The 20,393-nt window shown below is 35.8% G+C and overlaps 1 protein-coding gene across 9 annotated transcripts in view; it reads left to right on the top strand.

The window, feature by feature from the left end:
* The window catches only part of TRERF1 (transcriptional regulating factor 1), a 321,009-nt gene extending 308,949 nt beyond the window's left edge, over positions 1–12,060 (top strand). For all 9 annotated transcript variants that reach the window (XM_031964844.1, XM_031964843.1, XM_031964842.1 and 6 more), the window contains 2 exons: positions 5,130–5,338; positions 11,499–12,060. In XM_031964844.1, coding sequence (XP_031820704.1) covers positions 5,130–5,338; positions 11,499–11,817 — 528 coding nt within the window. In that variant the 3' untranslated portion in view covers positions 11,818–12,060. The remainder of the gene's footprint in view (positions 1–5,129; positions 5,339–11,498) is intronic.
* The last annotated feature ends 8,333 nt before the right edge of the window (positions 12,061–20,393 follow it).

Below are 20,393 nucleotides of genomic sequence, written 5' to 3' on the forward strand. Positions count from 1 at the left end.
AAGTGTCTTTCATTGTTCATCGGGCAGCTAGTATTGGGATGGGGATAGAGGGGAAAAGGGAAATGCAGATGGGCTTTAAATATAGGAGCTCCTGGAAAGATTTAATGTAAATCACAGTTTTGCAGGTAGGATCCTTGCAAGTGCCCACTGCTTCTCTGGATTGTTATTTTGTGTTGCTTTAATTTCATTTGTGGTATATCTTCATATCTTCAGGGATCAGTGACTTCTGATACTTGTTGTTCAGTTGTGTCCAAATCTTCATGACCTCATTTGGGGTTTTCTTGGCAAAGATACTGGAGTAGTTTGCCATTTCCTTTTGCAATTGATTTTACAGATGAGAAAACTGAGGCAAACAGGGTTATGTGACTTACTTGGGGGCCACACAGCTATAAGTGTCTAAGGCTGGATTTGAACCTAGAGCTTTCTAATTCCAGGTCTTGTGCTCTATCTTCTGTATCACCTAGCTATATACATTTAATTGGAGGGGGGGGGGGATTAAAGTAAATTGGGGGAAAAAACCCACCTTTGTAAAGTATAATGTATATATTGTATGTATATAGTGTGTGTGTGTATACGCACACATATAAATATATATGTATATTTGTATACATACATATACATTTGTAAAATATAACCCTCTTGATTTATCTGGGTTACAAATCTGGATTTTCCAATTTTGTTTTCCTGTATTCATATATATATACATATGTATGAATACATATTCCTATAAATTAATGAGATGTCCTGTATATCATACTAGTTACATTTTTAGATACATATGTATATACTGTATGTATATATACAATATGTATTCATAATAAAATTATACATGATTTTATAAACAGTATACATATATGAGCATAAATATATGTTTATATTGCATATATATGCAAATATATACATCCATACAATGTATATATGTGTTTGTGGGTATGTGGGGTAGCTTGGGCATGTATATAGGAATATTCCTATATTCCTCAAAGTTTCAAATCCTGTTAATTTTAAAATTTTTAAAAATTCTGACAGACCTAGTAGCAATATTCTTTCATGAAGCCTACCCTCTCCCCACCTGCATTCCCCCAAAAAAGATTTTCAAAACCAAAAAGTGCTACAAAATCAGAAGAGGTATGTGTGTGTGTGTTTGTATGTGTGTGTGTGTACAATTTAACAGAACAAACTTCCTCTCTAGCACCATTTATTTCACATAAAATGAATGTGACATTCACAACCCTTCCTTTAAAGCAAGTTCCCAAAGGCTCTCTAATTGAACATTATTAGTTTAATTTGAGTTACTTTGAATGCCAAACTGTGGTGCTTTAAGTATTTTACTACTTAAAAATGAGACCAGTGTTATTTTTTTTAATGTTAGTGATTGAAGAATGATTCCTTCTTTTTCTCTCTCCCCACCTTGGACCTGACTATTAGTTTAAATTTAAAGCATTTTCCTAAATCACTTTTCCTTAAGGTAGAACCTTCCTTATTGGGGTTGTGTGTTAGAGGGCCAAGGAATGAAAAGGTTGCCTTCTCTCTTCACTAGTGTGAAGAACCAGACATCAAGCTTCCTTTATGCTTGTGTCCTTCACAAGATGGTAAGATTTTCTAAGATGTAAAAAAAGACTACTTGCTGAAATGAACTGCACATAGCTTGAATGAAACCCAGGGGTATTTCTTATTGAAATACTAATTCAGAATCTCATATACAATGAGAAGACATAGAATCATAGATTTAGTGGACATCTGTTCCAACTCTCTTATAAGGGAAGAAATTGAGACCCAGAGAACTTAGGTGACTTGTTTAGAATCATAGAGAAGATAGTAAATATCTAAGGTAAGATTTGAACACAAGTGTTCTAGATTGGGTAATAAGGTGGTACAGTGGATATAGCACCAAGTCTGGAGCTGAAAATTAAATCTGATCTCAGACACAAGGTGTGGGACCCTGGATAAGTCCCTTAACCTCTGTTTGCCTCAGTTCTTCATCTGTAAAATGGAGATGCATCAGAAAAGGAAATTCCAAAACACAACAGAACAGTTTCAGGACTTGAGTTCAAATACATTATACTTCTCTAAGAGACTGGGTTAAAAAATTAAATAGATGAGAGATTGGAAGCAAAGACTAATAACAAAATTGTATTTGGTTTTATATACAGTATACCTATGTATACAGATACATAGATGTGTGTTTATATTACATATATGTGTACAAATATATACATCAATACAGTTGTATATATGTGCTTGTGCGTATGTAGGTTGGATGTGTATGTAGGAATATTCCTATATTCCTCAAAAGTTTCAAATCCTGTTAATTTGAATTTATTAAAATTGAGACTGACCTGGTGGCAATGTTCTTTGACCAGATCTTGTATTTGTTTTTATCATTCAGTGAATTGGAGAGCCCATAGAAATCTTTTGGGGTTCTGTGATTTGGTTCTGGGATGATGTCTTTAAATTTTTTTCTTTTTAAAAAAATTAACTTTTATTAAAAACTTAATCCTGGGCACTGATAAAAACAACTATATATTTTTATAATTATTTACATTTAAATGAATTTCAGTGCATAAAAATATTTTTCAGCCACTTTTAAATCTTCGTCAGGATTTTTTGGCCATTCATTTTTTTTTCCTTTTACTTGAATGTAATTAGGGTGCATGTCATTCTTCTGACTCTGTTTTGTTTGCTTTGCATTATTTCATAAAGGTTTTCCAGAGTTTTTTATTTCTCATATTTGCTGTTATTAATTGCATTGTAATATATTGTTATGGAGGCATCTAGATGACACAGTGGATAGAGCATGGAGAGTCAGAAGGACCTGAGTTCAAATGTGACCTCAGACACTTACTAGTATGTGATCCTTAACTTAAGTCTGGCTCAGTTTCCTCATTTGTAAAAGAAGCTGAAGAAGGAAATGGCAAACTATTCTAGTATCTTTATCATCATCCCCTAATGGGATCAGAAAGAGTTGGACACAACTAAAATAATTAAACAACAACACAATTATTGGACGTTAAGATTGTGTGTGTGCATACTAATATATACATTTGATTGTTATGATTATATATATTGATACATGTGAAAATCTAAGAAAAGTGAGCTCCTATATGTTTGCACACACGTAACAAGTCTCAAAAATAGAATTAGTTAAAGAATTTGATTATTTTTATGATGCTTGAGTATACCTAGATTGCTCTCTAGAAATATTGTTCATTTGTAAAGCAGCAACAAGTTTTCCTCTTCCTCCATAATCCCTTCAGCATTAAGTTTTGTTGCTTCTAATAATATTTTACCAATTTGAGAGGTGTATTGTAGAATCTCAAATTAGTTTTAATTTGCATCTCTTTAATTACTAATACAGTTGAGCATTTTTTCAAATGTTCATTAACAATTTGTATTTTGAAAATATCATTAGCTCAATATCCATTTTGGACAGAAAATTAACCCTGACTTTTTTTTTTTATTATTTCCTTATCTATACATTAAGGTGTCAAATCTGTCATAAATGGTTTTTATTACATACATAGGGTAGTTTTAAAGTTCCAATCTCTGGTGCTTGTGTTTGTGTGGGGGTAATTGGGGTTAAGTTAAGTCACAGCTAGTGAGTGTTAAATATTTAAAGCTGAATTTGAGTTTCCGTCTTTCTGAGTTCAGGTTCAGTGCACTATTATATCTGCATTCCCTTCCATCCAGTAGTGAAGGCTGAGGTTGACCTATCATTGGCTATGAGACAGTTGACTGACCTACTTTTAAATCTAACCCAGGGGAATCAAATGAGATCAAGTGTGTAATGTACTTTTCAATCTTTAAAGCCCTCTTTAAATGAATTTTTAAAAAGCATTTATTTCAGTGTTCATGTGCAAACATTATATGAAAAACCCTGATAGTCTTTGCCCTTAAGAGCATATGTTCTTTTTTCCCAATCAATAAATATTTATTAAGCACAGTACCTGGCACTGTGTTAAACACTAGGGAATCAAAAGACAGTCCTTGCCCTCAAGAAACTTACAATTTAATGTAATTTTTTAAAAAAATTGTTCCTAGGCAATCCCAATACACTTTGGATAGAAAATGCCATCTGCATCCAGAAAAGGAACTATGGAGATTGAATGTAAATCCACACATGCTTTGTTTATTTCTTTTTACTTTTCTTTTTCCTCTTCCATAGTTTTTCCCTTTTATTCTGATTTTTCTCTCTCAACATGATTCATAAAACAATATGTATTTAAAAAGAATGTCAAGTAAAATTTTTCCTGCATTCAAAAAAGAGAAAAAAATATAAAAAAGAAAAAGAGAAAAGAAAAGAAAGGGAATTCTGGTAACAAATATGTGTAAATTAAAAAATAAATTCCTACATTGGCTATTTACAAAAATATATGCATATCTCATTCTGTACACTAAGTATAATATCTCTCTGTCAGGAAGTTTAAGTGTTAAAAGAGCTTACATTCTATGGGGGGAGACAATATTCATAGGCAAGTGATAGCCAAAGCGGGTACTTTGATATGGAAGTTATACGAATAGTTAGTGGAGCTATAGGGTAGTTGATTGGCATATATCTTCCAGCAGCAATGACTGGGTTAATTTGATCATGATTCTAGAGCTGAAAGCAAGAGATAGTGGCAGAGGGGAAAGATGGACAGGCAATAGGAAATACAGTAAAGCACTGATGGTAGCTTGGCTGAAGATGTTGGCCAGGTAAGATGCAGTCCCCTAATCAGTTCAGCAGGCTTTTAAGGTAGAAATTTAAAAGATAAATGGCTTACAACCTCCTTGCCTTATGAGAAGATGGAAAGTCTACATGTTTGGGGTTCAGCATGAAATAATAGGCCAAGAGAGGAAGTCACAGTGTTGTCAGTAGGATTCCAGGACAGAAGTTTGGAGCTGAAAGGGTTAAGCCTTCTAGAGTGCTTTCTCTGGTCCTGACTCAGAGAAAAAGAGAGAAAGAAGGGAGCAAAGGTTTCTCAGCCCATTAATAGAAAAGAATATATCCTAGCTCTGTCCAAAACCTTGGTACTTCCTGATCTAAGAGTGTTCCTAGGAAACGCTGCATTTCCTTTCAATGTTGGCTATTAATCATCATCATTATTATTTTTGGAACTCTAGATGTCATGTATGATCCCTTTCTTATCCAGGTGTTCAGCTCTCGGCAGGCACTGAATGGCCATGCCCGCATCCACGGTGGTACAAACCAGGTGGCCAAAGCCCGGTGCTCGGTTCCCCCTGCAAAACAGAAACAAGGTGCCCAGAGTGGGTATTGTTCCGTGAAGAGCTCACCAGCTCACAGCACAGCGAGTGGTGAGACCGACCCGACCACTGTCTTCCCCTGTAAGGAGTGTGGAAAGTAAGTAAGACCAAGATCAATGGATTGAATCCACTTGCTGTACTGGATTCCATTATTATTGTTTAGTATGACTCTAGGTTAAGAAGGTGGGTGTGGGGCAGTTAGATGGAACAGTGGATAGAGTACCAGCCTTAGAATCAGGAGGTCCTGAGTTCAAATCCAGCTTCAGAAACTTAATACCACTTAAGTGTGTGGCCTGGGCAACCATTTGCCCTAATTACCTCAAAAAACACAAAAGACCTAACCAAATGAAAAAACAAACCCAAAAAGGTAGGTGCTTTCAGCTAGGAAAGAGGAAGGCTGAGTCAGACTCACATTTAAGGTCAGCAAATACTCTTTAAATTTTGTTTCTAGTTTTTATTGATGCCATTTGTTGTTTTATTTATATTCACTTCTAGATATACCCCTCCCTCTCTCCCTCTTCATAACCTAGTAAGCTATCCTATGTGACAAATATTCATAAAAAGAAATTAAAACAGCAGTTCTGCAAAACCAATCAACACAAACTGTCTCTGATAGAATAGTCAGTATTCCACACCCCCATATGGTGCAGAGTAGGATCAGAAAGTCCTGAATTCAAATCTAGGCTCAGATGCATATTTGCATGACCCTAGGCAAGCCATTTAACCTCTATTTGCTTCAGTTTCCTTAAATATAAAATGGAGATAATAATAGCTAGCACCTACTTTGTGAGGATTGTTGTGAAGATCAAATCGGGAATATTTGTAAAAAGGCTCAGTGTGGTACTTGGGGTATGGTAGGTGCTGTAAAAATGCTCATTCCTTTGTCTGCCTCTGCATTAAAGAGGAGTTTCCTTTTCTCAACTCTTCTTCAGGTCATTATATTCTCCTTTGGATATTATGATAGATAAGGGGAATTTATAACTCACATTTACCAAGTACCCTGGCACTATAGGCCCCACCTTGAGAGTTTCAAAGGAGATAGTTTTAGGGTAAATGAAAAGGCATAGGGTGTTTTATTTGTAAGTAAACCCATTAATTTTTTACTCCCAAGAGATAGTGATACTTAAGAATAGAAATAGACCCCAGAAGGCTTTTACATTGGTTCAAAGAGATAATTATCATTATAAGATATTAAGAGAGTGATAGATATATTTAAGGTTACATCACTGACTTCTTGAGGTTGGGACCAAAAAGAACAATAATGCTCTTGGGTCAAATAGATTTTAAACTTGGTCCCAGGTGGCAATTTGGTATTACGTATACACTAGAAGGCAAAGGAGTCTTAATGATTTGGATTTGGTTCCAAGAGTGGAACCTCTTTAGTCAGAAGGTCAAAAGCAGCTAAAACTGACTCTATATTTGGCATGAGTAGCTTTCTCTTTCTCATTCATGCTCCAATCCATCTATGTCCACTCAGGTCATTGTATGTAACTTCATGAGAGTTAACCATGGTTACTAATCATATGAGTAAAAGGTCATATTATAGGTACTGTGATAGCTATTCAAGGAAAGCACTTGACAATGAAATGGCATTAGGGAGGTCAAGAGGCAAGGAGATAAATGTAGTAGAAATTATTAATTTCTTTACTCCACAGTGTTCAGGATGATGCTATTGTCTCCCAAGGAAGGCTCTTCTGTCCAATAAGACTAAGAAGTTTAAGTCTCTCTTTTCTTCCATGTGACATTACTTTAAATATGTGGAAGCATTTTTATGTTCTCTCTTTCCCACGTTCTTCTGGTCATGTGGTTAAATACCCCAGTTCTTTCAGCTAATCATGGTGTATGGTTTCAGGGTCTTCATTATCTTTGCTGCCCTACCATAAATAACCTCCAGCTTATCAAGGTCTTTCCTAAAATATGGAATACAAATGTGGCCACAGCAGAATAAAGTATATAGCCAAACTCTCTAGTCCCAGAGGGTATACATCTCACTAAATAAATCCTAAGGCATCTTTGATGACATCTCCCTCATTTGTTGCTTACAACAACAAAGCTTACAGTTTTCTAAAAACCCCATTTTTTTTTTCAAATAAACTCCTAATCCTGTGACCCCATGTCAAATTTATTAATTTTGAAATAATATGTGCAACTTTATATTTGACCCATTAAATTTCTTTTTAAAATTGGTCTAATGTTTTAGTCTTTCAAGATCTTCTTGAATCCCAGTTTTGTCATCTAGTATGTTAGCTTCAGTTCCCAAGTTTGTGTCATCTACAGATCTGATCATTCTGCTATCTATGCATTTATCTTAATTATTGATAGAAATGGTAAACCAGGTAGGTTCAAGCTCAGATCACTGGGGTACTTCACTAGTTGAACCTTTGCCATTAATGATGGCACTTTAATCCAATTGATTGGCTGATTCCACCTACTTTTACTGGAGTCTAGCTATTTCTCCACCTTTTCCACAAGATTTGCAAAGAGGCATTGTCAATTAGTTTGCTAAAATTAAAGTTAAATAAACATTCCATATTTTGGAGAGCCATCAACTACAATCCTATCCAAATAAATGAAATGAAGTTAACCTGCTTTCTTTAATTATTTTTTATTTCAAAAAAGTTGTTTATCATTTTTTTCATATCACTCACTTCCTTATATAATCCCCTTACACAAATACACCTCTCTTGTAACAAGTAATTAAAAATCAACTGTTAGGATAAACATATGAAACATTTTGTACCCATGAATTACAAATTCAAATGAATTATCAAAAAAAGGAATTATCAATTACATTCTGAGACCAAGATTGTTCATTACAAATAAGGAGTTTGGCTTTCTATTAACATGATTTTCATTTATGTTATTGTAGTCATTGTGCATATTGTTTTTCAATATATTTTTCCAGTCTGGGTCAGTACATACAGGTCTTCCTTTTTCTTATAGCACATGACCTAATTTAATTAAAGACAGATAAGTTGCTTTGAGTCCTTTCATTTGTGTCTGACTCTTTATGAGCCCATTTGGGGTGTTGGCAAAGATACTGGAGTGGTTTGCCAGTTCCTTCTCCAGCTCATTTTACAGATGAGGAAGCTCAGGCAAACAGAGTTAAATGACTTGCCCAGGATTCACACAGCTAGTAATTATCTCAGGCTGGATTTGAACTCATGAAGATGAGAATTCCTGATTTCAAGCCTAGTGCTGTATTTACTGCATTCAGAGTTTGTAAGACCAGAGTTCAAATTCAGTCTTAGATATCTATCGGCTCTGTGACCTTCAGCAAGTCATTAAGCTTATGTCTGCTTTGGTTTCCTCATCTATTAAACAAGAATACTAATAACATCTACTACTTAAGTTTTTCGCGAGGATCAGATATGATAATATTTGTAAAGTGTTCTGCAAGCATTAAAGCACTGTGTAAATGCTAGCTTTCAAGACTAACTATGGCCTTTACTTTATAACGTTTATTACTTTAAGAGACCAGATTTAATTCATAATCTCTATAGCAAAAAAAGCCTGAAAGATAAGGGACAGGATTTCATTATGAGCTGTATCTAAAGTGGTAGCTGTCTTTGATAAAGTAAAGAACGTCTAAGAGAACTCTTAATATGAGTTCCTGTAGTGCACTGGGAAAGACTCACAATTGGAGCCTAATTTTTTCTCTAAAAGGGGCAAATGTCTTGATAGCTGGGAGTTTAGTCATCTTTTCTTTTTGAAGTATTTATTATAACTAAAAAGATAACAATAACCATAATAATTAATAATAATAATAATAACAATGGAGAGGTGCAATATGATGTAAAGAATAGCCGTTTTAAAGTCAGGAAGACCTGGATTCAAGTACTGTATTCAGCATATACTAGTTCTGTCACAAAGTCCAGATTTCAATACTTTGGGCAGGTCTCTGATAAGTTATAGTCTCAGTTGTTGATCTGTGTCCATGGAGGGAATTTCCATACTGAGAAATTTATCTACATGGTTAAAATCACAGGCCTGCTTCAAAACAATAGTTTGCAAAGTGTTCAAAGTGCTTTTACCTTCTTTTCTCATTTGAGTCTTCCAGATCATTCTGGGAAGGAGGGATCTATAGGTTTCATTTTCTCTATCTTACAAATAAGGAAACTGAGGCTCAGAGAATATGTGGTCATATTGCTATTATCAGAAGCAATGTGATACTGGACATCAAGTCTAGAATTCTCTCCATCCTACTGCCATCAATAAAGACAAATAATCAAAAAAACATACAAAAATAAGGAATAAAATTTTACCTGGATCTCTTAATATTTAACAGGGTAAACAAATGAACAGATAACAGACAAATGCATTCCGTCTGACCTCCTTTCATTTTTTCCTTTGTTTTTATTTTTTAGATAAGTACTTGGAGTCAGTGTCTATATAATTCTGATATTGTTGATATCACATCAGCACCTTAAATCTCACCATATTTCTTTGTATTCATATTTGCCCTTTTTTTAATAGCAGATATGTAATGGCCTTGACTAGAATATTCTCTCTTCTTTTTCTGTTCTTAACTCTTCTTATCCTTCTAAATGGAGACAAAGGAGTTTTTAGTGACACTGTCCAAAAAAACATATTTTCGACCTTCACGTGGTTGCATGAACTTCACTGTCTCTGATGTTACATTGTTACCATCACGTACCCTGAACATCTCTAACCACACTTCCCTGATTGCCAACACATTTTCGTGCTACTACTATTATTATAGTGTCCATTGCTTTATTTACAAAGAAAGAAAGGACAGAAGACACCATAATAATCAGGAGAATAGAAGGGGAAAGGGGAAAGGAAATATTTCAGAGCTCAGAATAATGGGCCTTTTCAGCACTTCCCCCACTACCACCACAAAGTCCCTAAAGATCTTCTCCATCCCATGAGGCATCTGTGGTAAAGTAGAAAGAGCTCTGGGTTGTAGAATCAATTCTTCCATTAACTACTCATGTGTCCCTAGAAATGCACAGAGCCTCTCTGGACTTGTCTCCTGCTTGGTGAAGGGTATTAGATTTCTAATATACCTCCTTTCAGCTCTAACTTCCAAGATTCTAAGGCAACACTTCCAAGTACTGAATATTGGAAAAATCTAATCTTTAGAAACAAAAAAAACTTATAGTTTTATTGATGCCTCTTTTTTTAATATCACCATCTTTCTAAATTAACTCCCTACCTTACCCTTTTTGGCTATTCTGTCATAACAAAGAGAAAAACAATTAAGACACTGATCCACAGCACCAGCAACGTGGACTATCAAAAAGAACATGGGGTCAGTAGACTATAGGTTCAAAATAAATCTCTGGTTCTTGAATCTCCAGTTTATATTCCAGCTTCCTTACTTTATAGATGAAGAGCCCAAAATCTGGAGAGGTGCTTTGCCAAAGATCACAAAGGGAAGATGTTAGTATATATATGTCCTTTGATTCCCCAATCAGTGTGTTTTCTGTTACATCATACAAGCCTTGGTTTCCTCATTTTTAAAAGATGGGGGTTGAACTACATAGTCTCTGAGGTCCCATCCCTCCCTCCTGTAGATAGATTTAAGACCCTATAATGGATGCAGTTTCTTCCCACAATTTCTTCTGCCTGGAGAATGGTTGGACAAGTTGTGGTATACAATTATGATGGAATACCATTATGTCATTAGAAATTATGGGCCAGGGGTGGTTTTGGAAAAATATAGGAAGATGTATATAAACTGGTACAAAGTGAAGCAAGCAGAACCAGGAGAACATTATACACAGTAAAAATGATCAACTGTGAAAAAAAAATTTTTTTAAATGTTACCCACCTCCAGAGAGAGCATTGATGAATTCTGGATGCAGATTGAAGCATACTCTTTTCATGTATTTTATTTCTCTTGCTTTTTAAAAATAATCTGACTGTGTTATATGCAAATATATTTTGCATGACTTCATGTATAATTGATATGCTGCTTGTCTTAATGGTTGGGATGAAGGGTGGGAGAGAATTTATAACTCAAAATTTAGAAAAAAGTTGTTAAATATATTGGATTATTTGCTGTCTAGCAGAGGATGGGGGGAAGAGAGGGAAAAAATTTGGAACACAAGGTTTTGCAAAGGTGAATGTTTAAAATTATCTATGCATATGTTTTGAAAATAAAAAAGCCTTAATAATAAAAAGTTTATGTTAAAATATAAAGTATAATATTTTAAAAGAATCTTTCTTAGGAAAAAACCTAATCTTTTCATGAACCTCATTAACCTCTCTGTGTGTCCTTTATCTCACAGGGTATTTTTCAAGATCAAAAGCCGTAATGCCCACATGAAGACACATAGACAACAGGAAGAGCAGCAGAGGCAAAAAGCCCAGAAAGCTGCAGTTGCTGCTGAAATGGCAGCTGCCATTGAGAGGACTACTGGGCCAGTGGGACCTGGGTTGATTCCCCTGGACCATCTGGGTTTAATAAAACACGTGGAGGATGTCGACATTCTTGGTGACGATGTTGTCCAGGAATTGGGAGGTGTCATTGAAGAGACTGAAGTTGTAGACACAGATCTCCTCTTGGATGATGACACCACATTATTACAGGGTGACACAGAACTGTAAAGAATCTTATGTCCCTGAGAGACAATTCAGGCCCTCGGCATTCATCCTTAATGGTCAGAAATCTATGACTGCCTGCATTATTCTCAACCATTTAAACTACCTGTTTTTAAAAGGAGTTCCTTTTATTCAGGTCCAGAAAAAAAAAAGAAAAAGAAAAATCTTTTATTTTTTTCCCTGTTTTTTTTTAAAAAGAAAAAATTTGGGGGGGTGGGAGGGAAATAAATAATTGGCACAAATATCTTTAAGAAATGTTTCATCTGGGTTATGTTCTCATGAGTTCACTCCTGACAGCTCCTGAAGGTGGATCTGGTGTTGCATCTCCATTTTTCCCCCAGATGTTTTTCATGGGTAAGATCTTAAGTCTCAGGCATCAAGTGTACATTTTACCCAAAGCTTCTCATGTCTTTGGAGGGCACTATAGATTTAGGTTGGGGACTTAGGCCATGCTTCTCCAGGCAATACAAGAATCTATATTCCATTGTCCCATTGCATCTTTGCAACTAGATGCAGTGGTAGTAAATTGGGCAAAACGGGCCCTTTTCTGTCATTGTTCCTTCATACACATCCTTGGATTAATTGAGCCAATGTGAATGAAGGTCCATCTTCACACTGCCTTTCTTGTAAATGGTGGTTCTCTTTACAGGAATCAAAGTGCTATGTATTCTCAGGCTTCTCTCCATCAGGGTTCTTAATAAAGCAGTATAGTAAACCATTCCCCCAGGTGGGAGAACAGGAGCTGATGCTTCTGTGGGTGGAGCCCACTTGGGATTAAAATGCTGCTTGTTAAGAGGGCCACATTTGGTGACCCTGACCTCACTAGTGACAGCTACTATGGTATTAGAAGAAGTGAAGGGGATCCCAGGCTACAAGCCTATTACAAGTGAGGTAGACTGATATAGCAGGGTGGGAGTTCTTCCATTTGTGGGGAGGGAGAGTAGCGGACTTCCTAAGGTAAGGAATTGTCTTAGGAACAAGGCTTTTCTTTGTAGAACAAGGTAGCTGATAGGAGGTTCATAATCCTTTTAGTACCACTGTTCACACTCAACAGGGGAGCCCAAAACAAGACCTTGTGCCATTTAGAAGTACTGTGAAAACTCATTAGGATTTAGCTTGGACTCACAGATGCTGGACTGAAGTTTACCTCTGCACTAAATATGGGATGGGGAAGGGGTTTGCCAAGCCAAATATTGGCAATAACCAAGGGAAATGTTGAATGAAAAAGGTCCGTGGTGATTCCACTATACCCCTTAAGCCACAATATGCTAACATTCAGACCCGGAATATGTTTAGTATGAATGATTTACTAAAGTAATTTTTGGGGTTCTCTGAAGACATAGCTGGGCTCCCCCTTCCCTTGCCCCTGACAGCAGTGTTACTGTGCATACTTGAAAGTAATAAATCTTCATTTCTTTTACAAGTAGTTTATATAGCTCAGATACTTTTCCACTTCAACTAAGACAGACTGTCTTCCGCTAGGGAAACTAGGGAGGTTCTACGATTGGGACCCAATCTGGTAGGAAATAGTGTTCTCACAGACAGACCACTGTAAAGTGAATGCCGTGTGACTTTTTAAACCTTTGGGGAGACTTCTGGCCTTTTTCCTTTCCCACCAATTTTCTTTCATCTTCTGTCTCTGAGGACCCTGGTTCCTTGTGTTGATCTAGTAAGTGATGTGTCCTCATCAGTGACTTGCCATTGGATAGGATTAGAGAAGGAGTGAGAGGTTTCAGAAGGGAAGAGCTTGACCACTTTTCATAATGGTCTTTCAACACTTTACAGGGAACATGCTCCAGGAAAAGGCCAGCCCGGTGTCTTTGATCACACAGGCTGCTTGGTGTATGTACTCCTGGCTTATGCACAAAAGCCCCCAGAGCATAATGACAAAATAATTATAAGCAAATGAATAAATGAGCCTTGTTTCAATCAATTGTCCTTTTTTTTAAAAAATGGAATTTCCTAGTTTCCCTCTCCCTCTGCTTAAAATATGTATGTATAGTTGTATGTCATTCATTGTCATTTCAGATGGGTTTTGAGGTCTCAGATTTCATGCATCTTTTAAATGAACTTTTTTTTTTACATGTATTGAGGGATTTCTGGCAATCTCCCCCATGTTGTGAAACCATTACAGATCTATTTAACCCAAGATTTTCATGGTGCCATGGGCATCACGGTTGGACCAATTGGTACCTCCAGGCCAGTCATGCCCCTGTGTGAATAGAGCCCCAGGTTTAGTAGAATGGCTCTAAGGGTGGTCCTGCTTCTGGGTCCAAAGTCACAGCATCTCTGGTCTCTGGAAGTCTGTCAAACCTAAAAACATACAGAGCCTATAAAGATTCCTTCTATTCAGAGGATGACCCAGATGTGTCCCAGGTTTTCAACATGAAAGAGACAAAATTCAGAAGGCACAACTTTAACTTACCACCTAATTCCACATAATGATATTTACTTTAAATAACCAAAGAATTCTCCCCTCACAGACAGATGGGCCCAGTTCCCTATATTTGTTATTTCCTGATCATTTATACATAAAAGAATCAAATTCATATTAAAAGAATGCACTTACCTTTCTACTTTTATTTTTCATTAAGAAAAAACTATATATTCTGCCTGCATCAATATCTTGTTTTGGCTTCTTCCCCTTACAAAAAAAGCAAACACTTTTCACTTAACGGTTAATGTCTACAACAAGGCTGATGTTTACTCTCAGATGTTTTCACTAGTGAATCTAGTCCTCTTTGAGAAAGCTTGTACAGAAAAAGTTAACAGATATATTTTATGGAAAAAAAAAGCCCATCTTATTTTCAGATATATTTAACTGCTGTTATATTTTATTAGCAGAAGGGTGTAAATATTTTCTAGGAGTTCTATTGTAAAGAAGAGTATTTTTGAAAAAAAAAGTTTAATGTATTAAAAAGGAAAACATTTTAAAGCTGTGGTTACGTTCGGTTCCTGTTATTACTTCCTGATGTTCTGTTCTCAACGGCTCGCTTGCATGCCTTCTCCTTGCTGGATGTAATTTATTCAGGTTTGTGCCATTTTTGAGTTTGATTTCATGATCTTTGGTGTGTTCGGCTGTATTTCCCCAGCATGCAGTATACTTGGTACATTGTCAAAGCGCTTTGTATGACATATTCATAGTATTTCCTTTTGTGCTGTGTTGTGTTTGTGTGTGTGTTTTTTTTTTAAAGAAAGAAAAAATAAAGAATTTTATGTCGCATTTCAGCCAAAACAGAACGGTGTTTTTTAATGAATTTTATAATTACATTTTTTGCTAAAGATGTTCCTTGTTATTTTTCTGCTTTTGTTAAGGCAAGCCAAAATTCTTTTAAACGGCTATGGGTTTATTTTTTTTTTAACATTGAGGTTGGAAACCAAGCAAAGCCATATATAAACATCTTATGTAACAAATAAAGATGCTTTACAGACTGATCCTTTAAGAAAATGCATTCCTTAAAAGGTAGGGGTTATAGAATTATTTTTTTTAACCTAGAGACAAGTTTTTGCAATTTAAAAGAAATGATCATAGTACTTTCAGAGATGATACTCTTAAAAGAACTAATAACTCCTCAACATATTGATGAATTTTTATATAGAGAAATAAAATATTTAAAACCTTAGAGGTCCAAATGTACAGAGTTGTACATTTATCTGAGGGTTCTCTATATGTAGTTCCCCGGTGTTAGATGGCAAGATGGGGCAAGCATGGCAATATTTTTGGACCACTAAAAAGTAATTTGATATTATTCAGTCATTTTTCATTTGTGTTTGACTTTTTGTGACCCCATTCAGGATTTTCTTGGCAAGGTACTGGGATGATTTATCATTCCTTCTCTAGCTTATTTTACAAATGGAGAAACTGTGGCAAGCAGTGTTAAATGACTAGTCTAGGGTCACATAGCTAATAAGTGTCAGGCTGGATTTGAACTCATGAAGATGAGTCAGTCTTCCTAACTTTAGGCCCAGTGCTCTAGCCATTGCACCACATAGCTGGAGAAAAATTTGGGGCATACCAAATGACTCAAACTCTTTATCAGGCAACTCTGTGTGGCTCACGTGTCACCAGCAGCATGTCATGGAATGTCCTGGCTATATGAGGAAGAATTATCCCTAGCTCCAAGCAGACAAAAACATCTAAAAAATGGCCTAGATGCTTTGAATACAAAAGATGTCTTCCTGGAAAGGCCTCTTTCTCAGTTTTTGGTAGTTGCTTCTTGGAAAAGGACAAGATTATCTAAGTCAGTGGTTCTTAATTTTTTTTTAATCTCAGAAAACCCTTTACACTCAAAAATTATAGTCATCAGTATTCATCTCATTAGAACACATCTTAAAACATTAAAACACATTTTATAAATATTTGTTCATAAATTAATATCATTTGTATGAAAAATAACTATCAAAACAAAAAAGAATGAAAAGACTAGCATTGTTTTGCATATTTTTGCCGGTCTCTTTAATATCTAACTTAATAGAAGACAGCTGGATTCTCTTTATCTTCTCCTTTCAATCTGTTGAAATATATTGTTTTAGCTAAAGTATGTGAAGAAAAGCTGGCCTAAAGCATCTATCTAGTTGAGAAACATTTTATTAGATAAATAAAATGTTGGTATTATGATGAAAATAGTTTTGACCTTATGACCCCTGGAAGATTCTTGGGAATCTTCAGGAATTGCTCATCTAGTCTGGCTAATGGAGGCTGGAGAAGAGCAAGAAGTATTAACAATAGGGGAGTCAGAGAGGTAGAAAGTCCACAGATAGGAAACTGTCTTAGTGAATAGCACAGTTAGAAAGACCTGAGTTGAAATACAATCTCAGACCCTTACTGACTATATGACCCAAGGTCACAACCTCTTAGCCTCAGTTTTCCCAACTATAAAATGAAGATAATTACACTGCTGTAGATAGATTGAAGGTTTATTGGGACAGATAGGTGGTACAGTGGGTAGAGAACTCCAAGAGCCTCAAACCAATTTCAGATTTGGTCTGTGTGACCCTGGGCAAGTCACTTAATACCCATTTGCCTCAGTTTGGAGACACAGTGAAGATGGAAATGACAAATTAAGTCAGTATCTTTTCTAAGACAATTCCACGGAGGAGGGATGTAAGGGAGAAAAATTTGGAACATAAAGTTTTATAAAAATGAATACTGAAAACGATCTTTACATGTATTTGGAAAAAATGAATACATTGAAAAAAAAAGAAAAAGAAAACCCCATCCATGGGGTTTTCTTTTTCTTTTTTTTTCAGATATAATTGAGCAGCAGCAATGAGAAGGGAATAGATGTGTTTTGAGGTTCCAAAAGAGCAGACTTTAGGCTTAATGTCAGAGAAAAGTTCCTCACTATTAGAATAATCCAAATGAGCTGCCTTGATAGATAGTAGAATCTCCCTTCTTAATAGTCTTCAAGCAGAAACTTGTATGATCACTTACAAGAAATGTCACAGTACAGATTCTGTTCCAACTTTCAAGTTCTATGATTTTTTTTCCTTTCTGTGAATTGGGCACTAGGATTCTATCTCCTTTTGTAGAATCACACACATATACACAAATACGCACACAAAATGTCACCTGATAAAAGATCCCAACATCTTCTACCTAAAGATGCATTGAACTTAAGCCCTTGGTTATAATTTTCAATTTTGTTCCACAAACAAAAATGTGGCCATTAATACATGTTTATTTATTAACCTATATCAGATTTCTTACCATTTCAGAAAGTGGGGAGGGGAGAGAGAGACTCTTTAAACTCAAATTAAAAAAAAAAGTTTGAAATTTTTTTTACATTTTATTGGGGGAAAATAAATTATTTTAAAAAGAAAAATCTTGCCAAGTACTTTTTTCACCTCCCAAATGCCTTCATTCTTCCCTAGGGAATTCAGGGGGACCAACTTCTCCTTTCCTGTCCTTAGTACTAGAGATATTTCTTGTGTATAGTAGCCAATCCCATACAGAAGTTACTTGCTATCATCATTATATTATCCTTTTAACACCTGGTTGTCTAGGGTAAAGGAAAATTGGGGTCAGTTTCCTCATCTGTAAAATGAGGGGGTTGGACTTTATGTAACAGCAAGGTCTCAATTAGTGTAAGTAATGAATCCCCTGAAGTGATCACATGTATTCATATACACACAATTTGAAACTATAATTATGTAAGATGTGGTAATTGGTTCCAGTCTACTGGAAATGTTGTGTGAAATTCAAATTAATGCAGCCACTTTAGGGAATTCATTATTTGCACTAATTAGGACCTAACTGTATTTCTAATGCCCTTTCATAGAATCATATGCTAGGAAAAAAACTTTAAACATCCCATAGCTAAACTTTTTCATTTTACAGATGAGGAAACAGAAACTGAGGTTCCAGAAGGGAACATCATTTGACCTCAGCCACATAGGTACCGTGTAGCAGAATCAGCACTTGGATAACAAGTCTTCTGTCTCCGAATTTATAATAATATTACTTCTAAGCTAGCTTTGGAAAATCATAATTGATTTATATACACATACACATATATATACATATATTTGTATGTAGGGTCTGGAGCATCCCCACATTGCCTAATAGTTTCATGGAAAATACTAAGAAGCAGCTTCTTAGAGAAGGCATTCCATGGTTCCCCTGCTATGTGAGGAAGCAGCCTTTTTCTATTGGCTAGTAGCTGGATCATACTGCATCTTTTAAAAACTCTCAAAATGGAACACTTCCCTTTTTCTCATGAAGTCCAGAAAAAGTGAATATCTCTTTGATCCACATAGCAGATACACCATTAACTGAACTGATGAGGAGCAAATAGCTACCTGCCCCTCCATCCTTTTAGGTCCCATAGTCTCAAGAAATGAACTTGGGATTTTGTTCTTGTTTTATTTCATTTGTCCTTTTCGAACTAAGGCATGGTGAGACCTTGGGAACAGATAGAACATCCGATTTAAGAAGTAGGCCAGGGGGAAAAAAATACCTTAAATTTGCAAAAGGATTTGCTTGCCTTTTCTTATTTGAGCATCATTCCAGCCTTGGGAGGTGGATTCCTCAGTATTCTCACTTTAGAGAGACAACATCCTTTCCTAGATTACCGTGCCTTTACTCTCAAATCTGCCTCACAGTCTGGGTTGGAGGAGGGTATAATAAATCAAGACTTCTCGTTGAAGTAGTTAGAATGAAGCCCCTTGAGTTGGAGGAATTTAAAAATGAGGAGACATGATCAGTTTCTTCTAGTCAGTTCAATTCTTTCCTTTAGCAACAAATGCCTCTCCAAATGAATGGTTATGTGGTAACCCAAACATCCTCACTAGGAGGGGAAAAGGAAACCCACACACAAGATTTTCATATCCAAAAGAAATTTATTAAAGAATATTCTTTACAGCTGGCTAGAGTAAGAATCCTATTGGTCTCCAAATCTTTGTCCGGATTGGGGGTGGGGGGATGATTTAGCAGTTCCCCACGTGGTCATGGTATAGCAACTCCCAAGAAGGTTTCCAATTTCCTTCCTCCCTTATTTTCTTCCTTCCTTCCTTCTGTCTGTCTCTGACTGATATATATTAAAAATGTTCCCTCCTTTTCTGAAATTTCAGGCTGGTAATTAGTAGGGAACAAACTGTCTGCTACCTCTGCTTTCAGCTTAAAATCTCTGGGAACAGTAATTGATTGAAAGAAATGAGGCAAGAGGGAATGGAATGTTCCATGATCTACTTATGGTTAGCTAAAAATGGGGTTGGGGAGGGCCTTAGTTATGATTCCAGGTGAAAATATTCCTATGAAATTATTATTAGGAAAAAAAGGAATTTTTTTACTTGTATTGGCATTAAAGCAAAAATCAAGGAATAATTAATAAATATTTATAGAAAACATTCAATTATTTAGCATGTGTCAGGCAAATGGCTTCAAATAAAAATAAAAGGACTCAGAAGGATATCTTAGGATTTTTTCTTTGCTATCGAGGAATAACTTTTACCTATACAAAAATCCTAACAAAAGGGAAAGGACTATACAAATGTTTAAATGCCATATGTATTTTATAGCAAGCAAATTAAATTCTTTTATATTTTTCAGTGTGAACAAAGATAGCACCTGCAATTACCAAATTCTTAAGAAGTGGAGTATTACATGCTATCATCGTCATCCTCCTCTTTTTCCTCCTCCTTCTCCTCCTCTTCCTCCTCATCATGAGGTATAGAGCTGTGGAGATACAGGTTCAATTTGCCCTGGGTTTGAGCTGGGAAAACTATTGCTCATGAGTCCCTACTAATACACTTAATTTTATGAGTCAGTCAACAGACAGTTAACTCAAAGCAAAGGCATTTACTGAGATAACATAGCACAAATATTGGTAACAAAACATTTTCTCCTCAAATACAGGATACAATTTTCCACAGCTATATACCACATTAATGGGAAGATTGTGTACACAGAGTGTATTCTAGTAGAGAATCACACACTTTGGAAGCCCAGGTGACCAAGGCCACTCACATCTCTGATACTAGAGGGTTTAGGTATCCTTTCCCTTCCTGTGGTTTCCTCATTTTACTTTCTATAGTATATTTTTTACCACACTGATTGTTTAACTAGACTGACTGAGTCTGTT

The sequence above is a fragment of the Sarcophilus harrisii genome, chromosome 4, assembly GCF_902635505.1.
Source record: "Sarcophilus harrisii chromosome 4, mSarHar1.11, whole genome shotgun sequence".
NCBI classification, from domain to species: domain Eukaryota; kingdom Metazoa; phylum Chordata; class Mammalia; order Dasyuromorphia; family Dasyuridae; genus Sarcophilus; species Sarcophilus harrisii.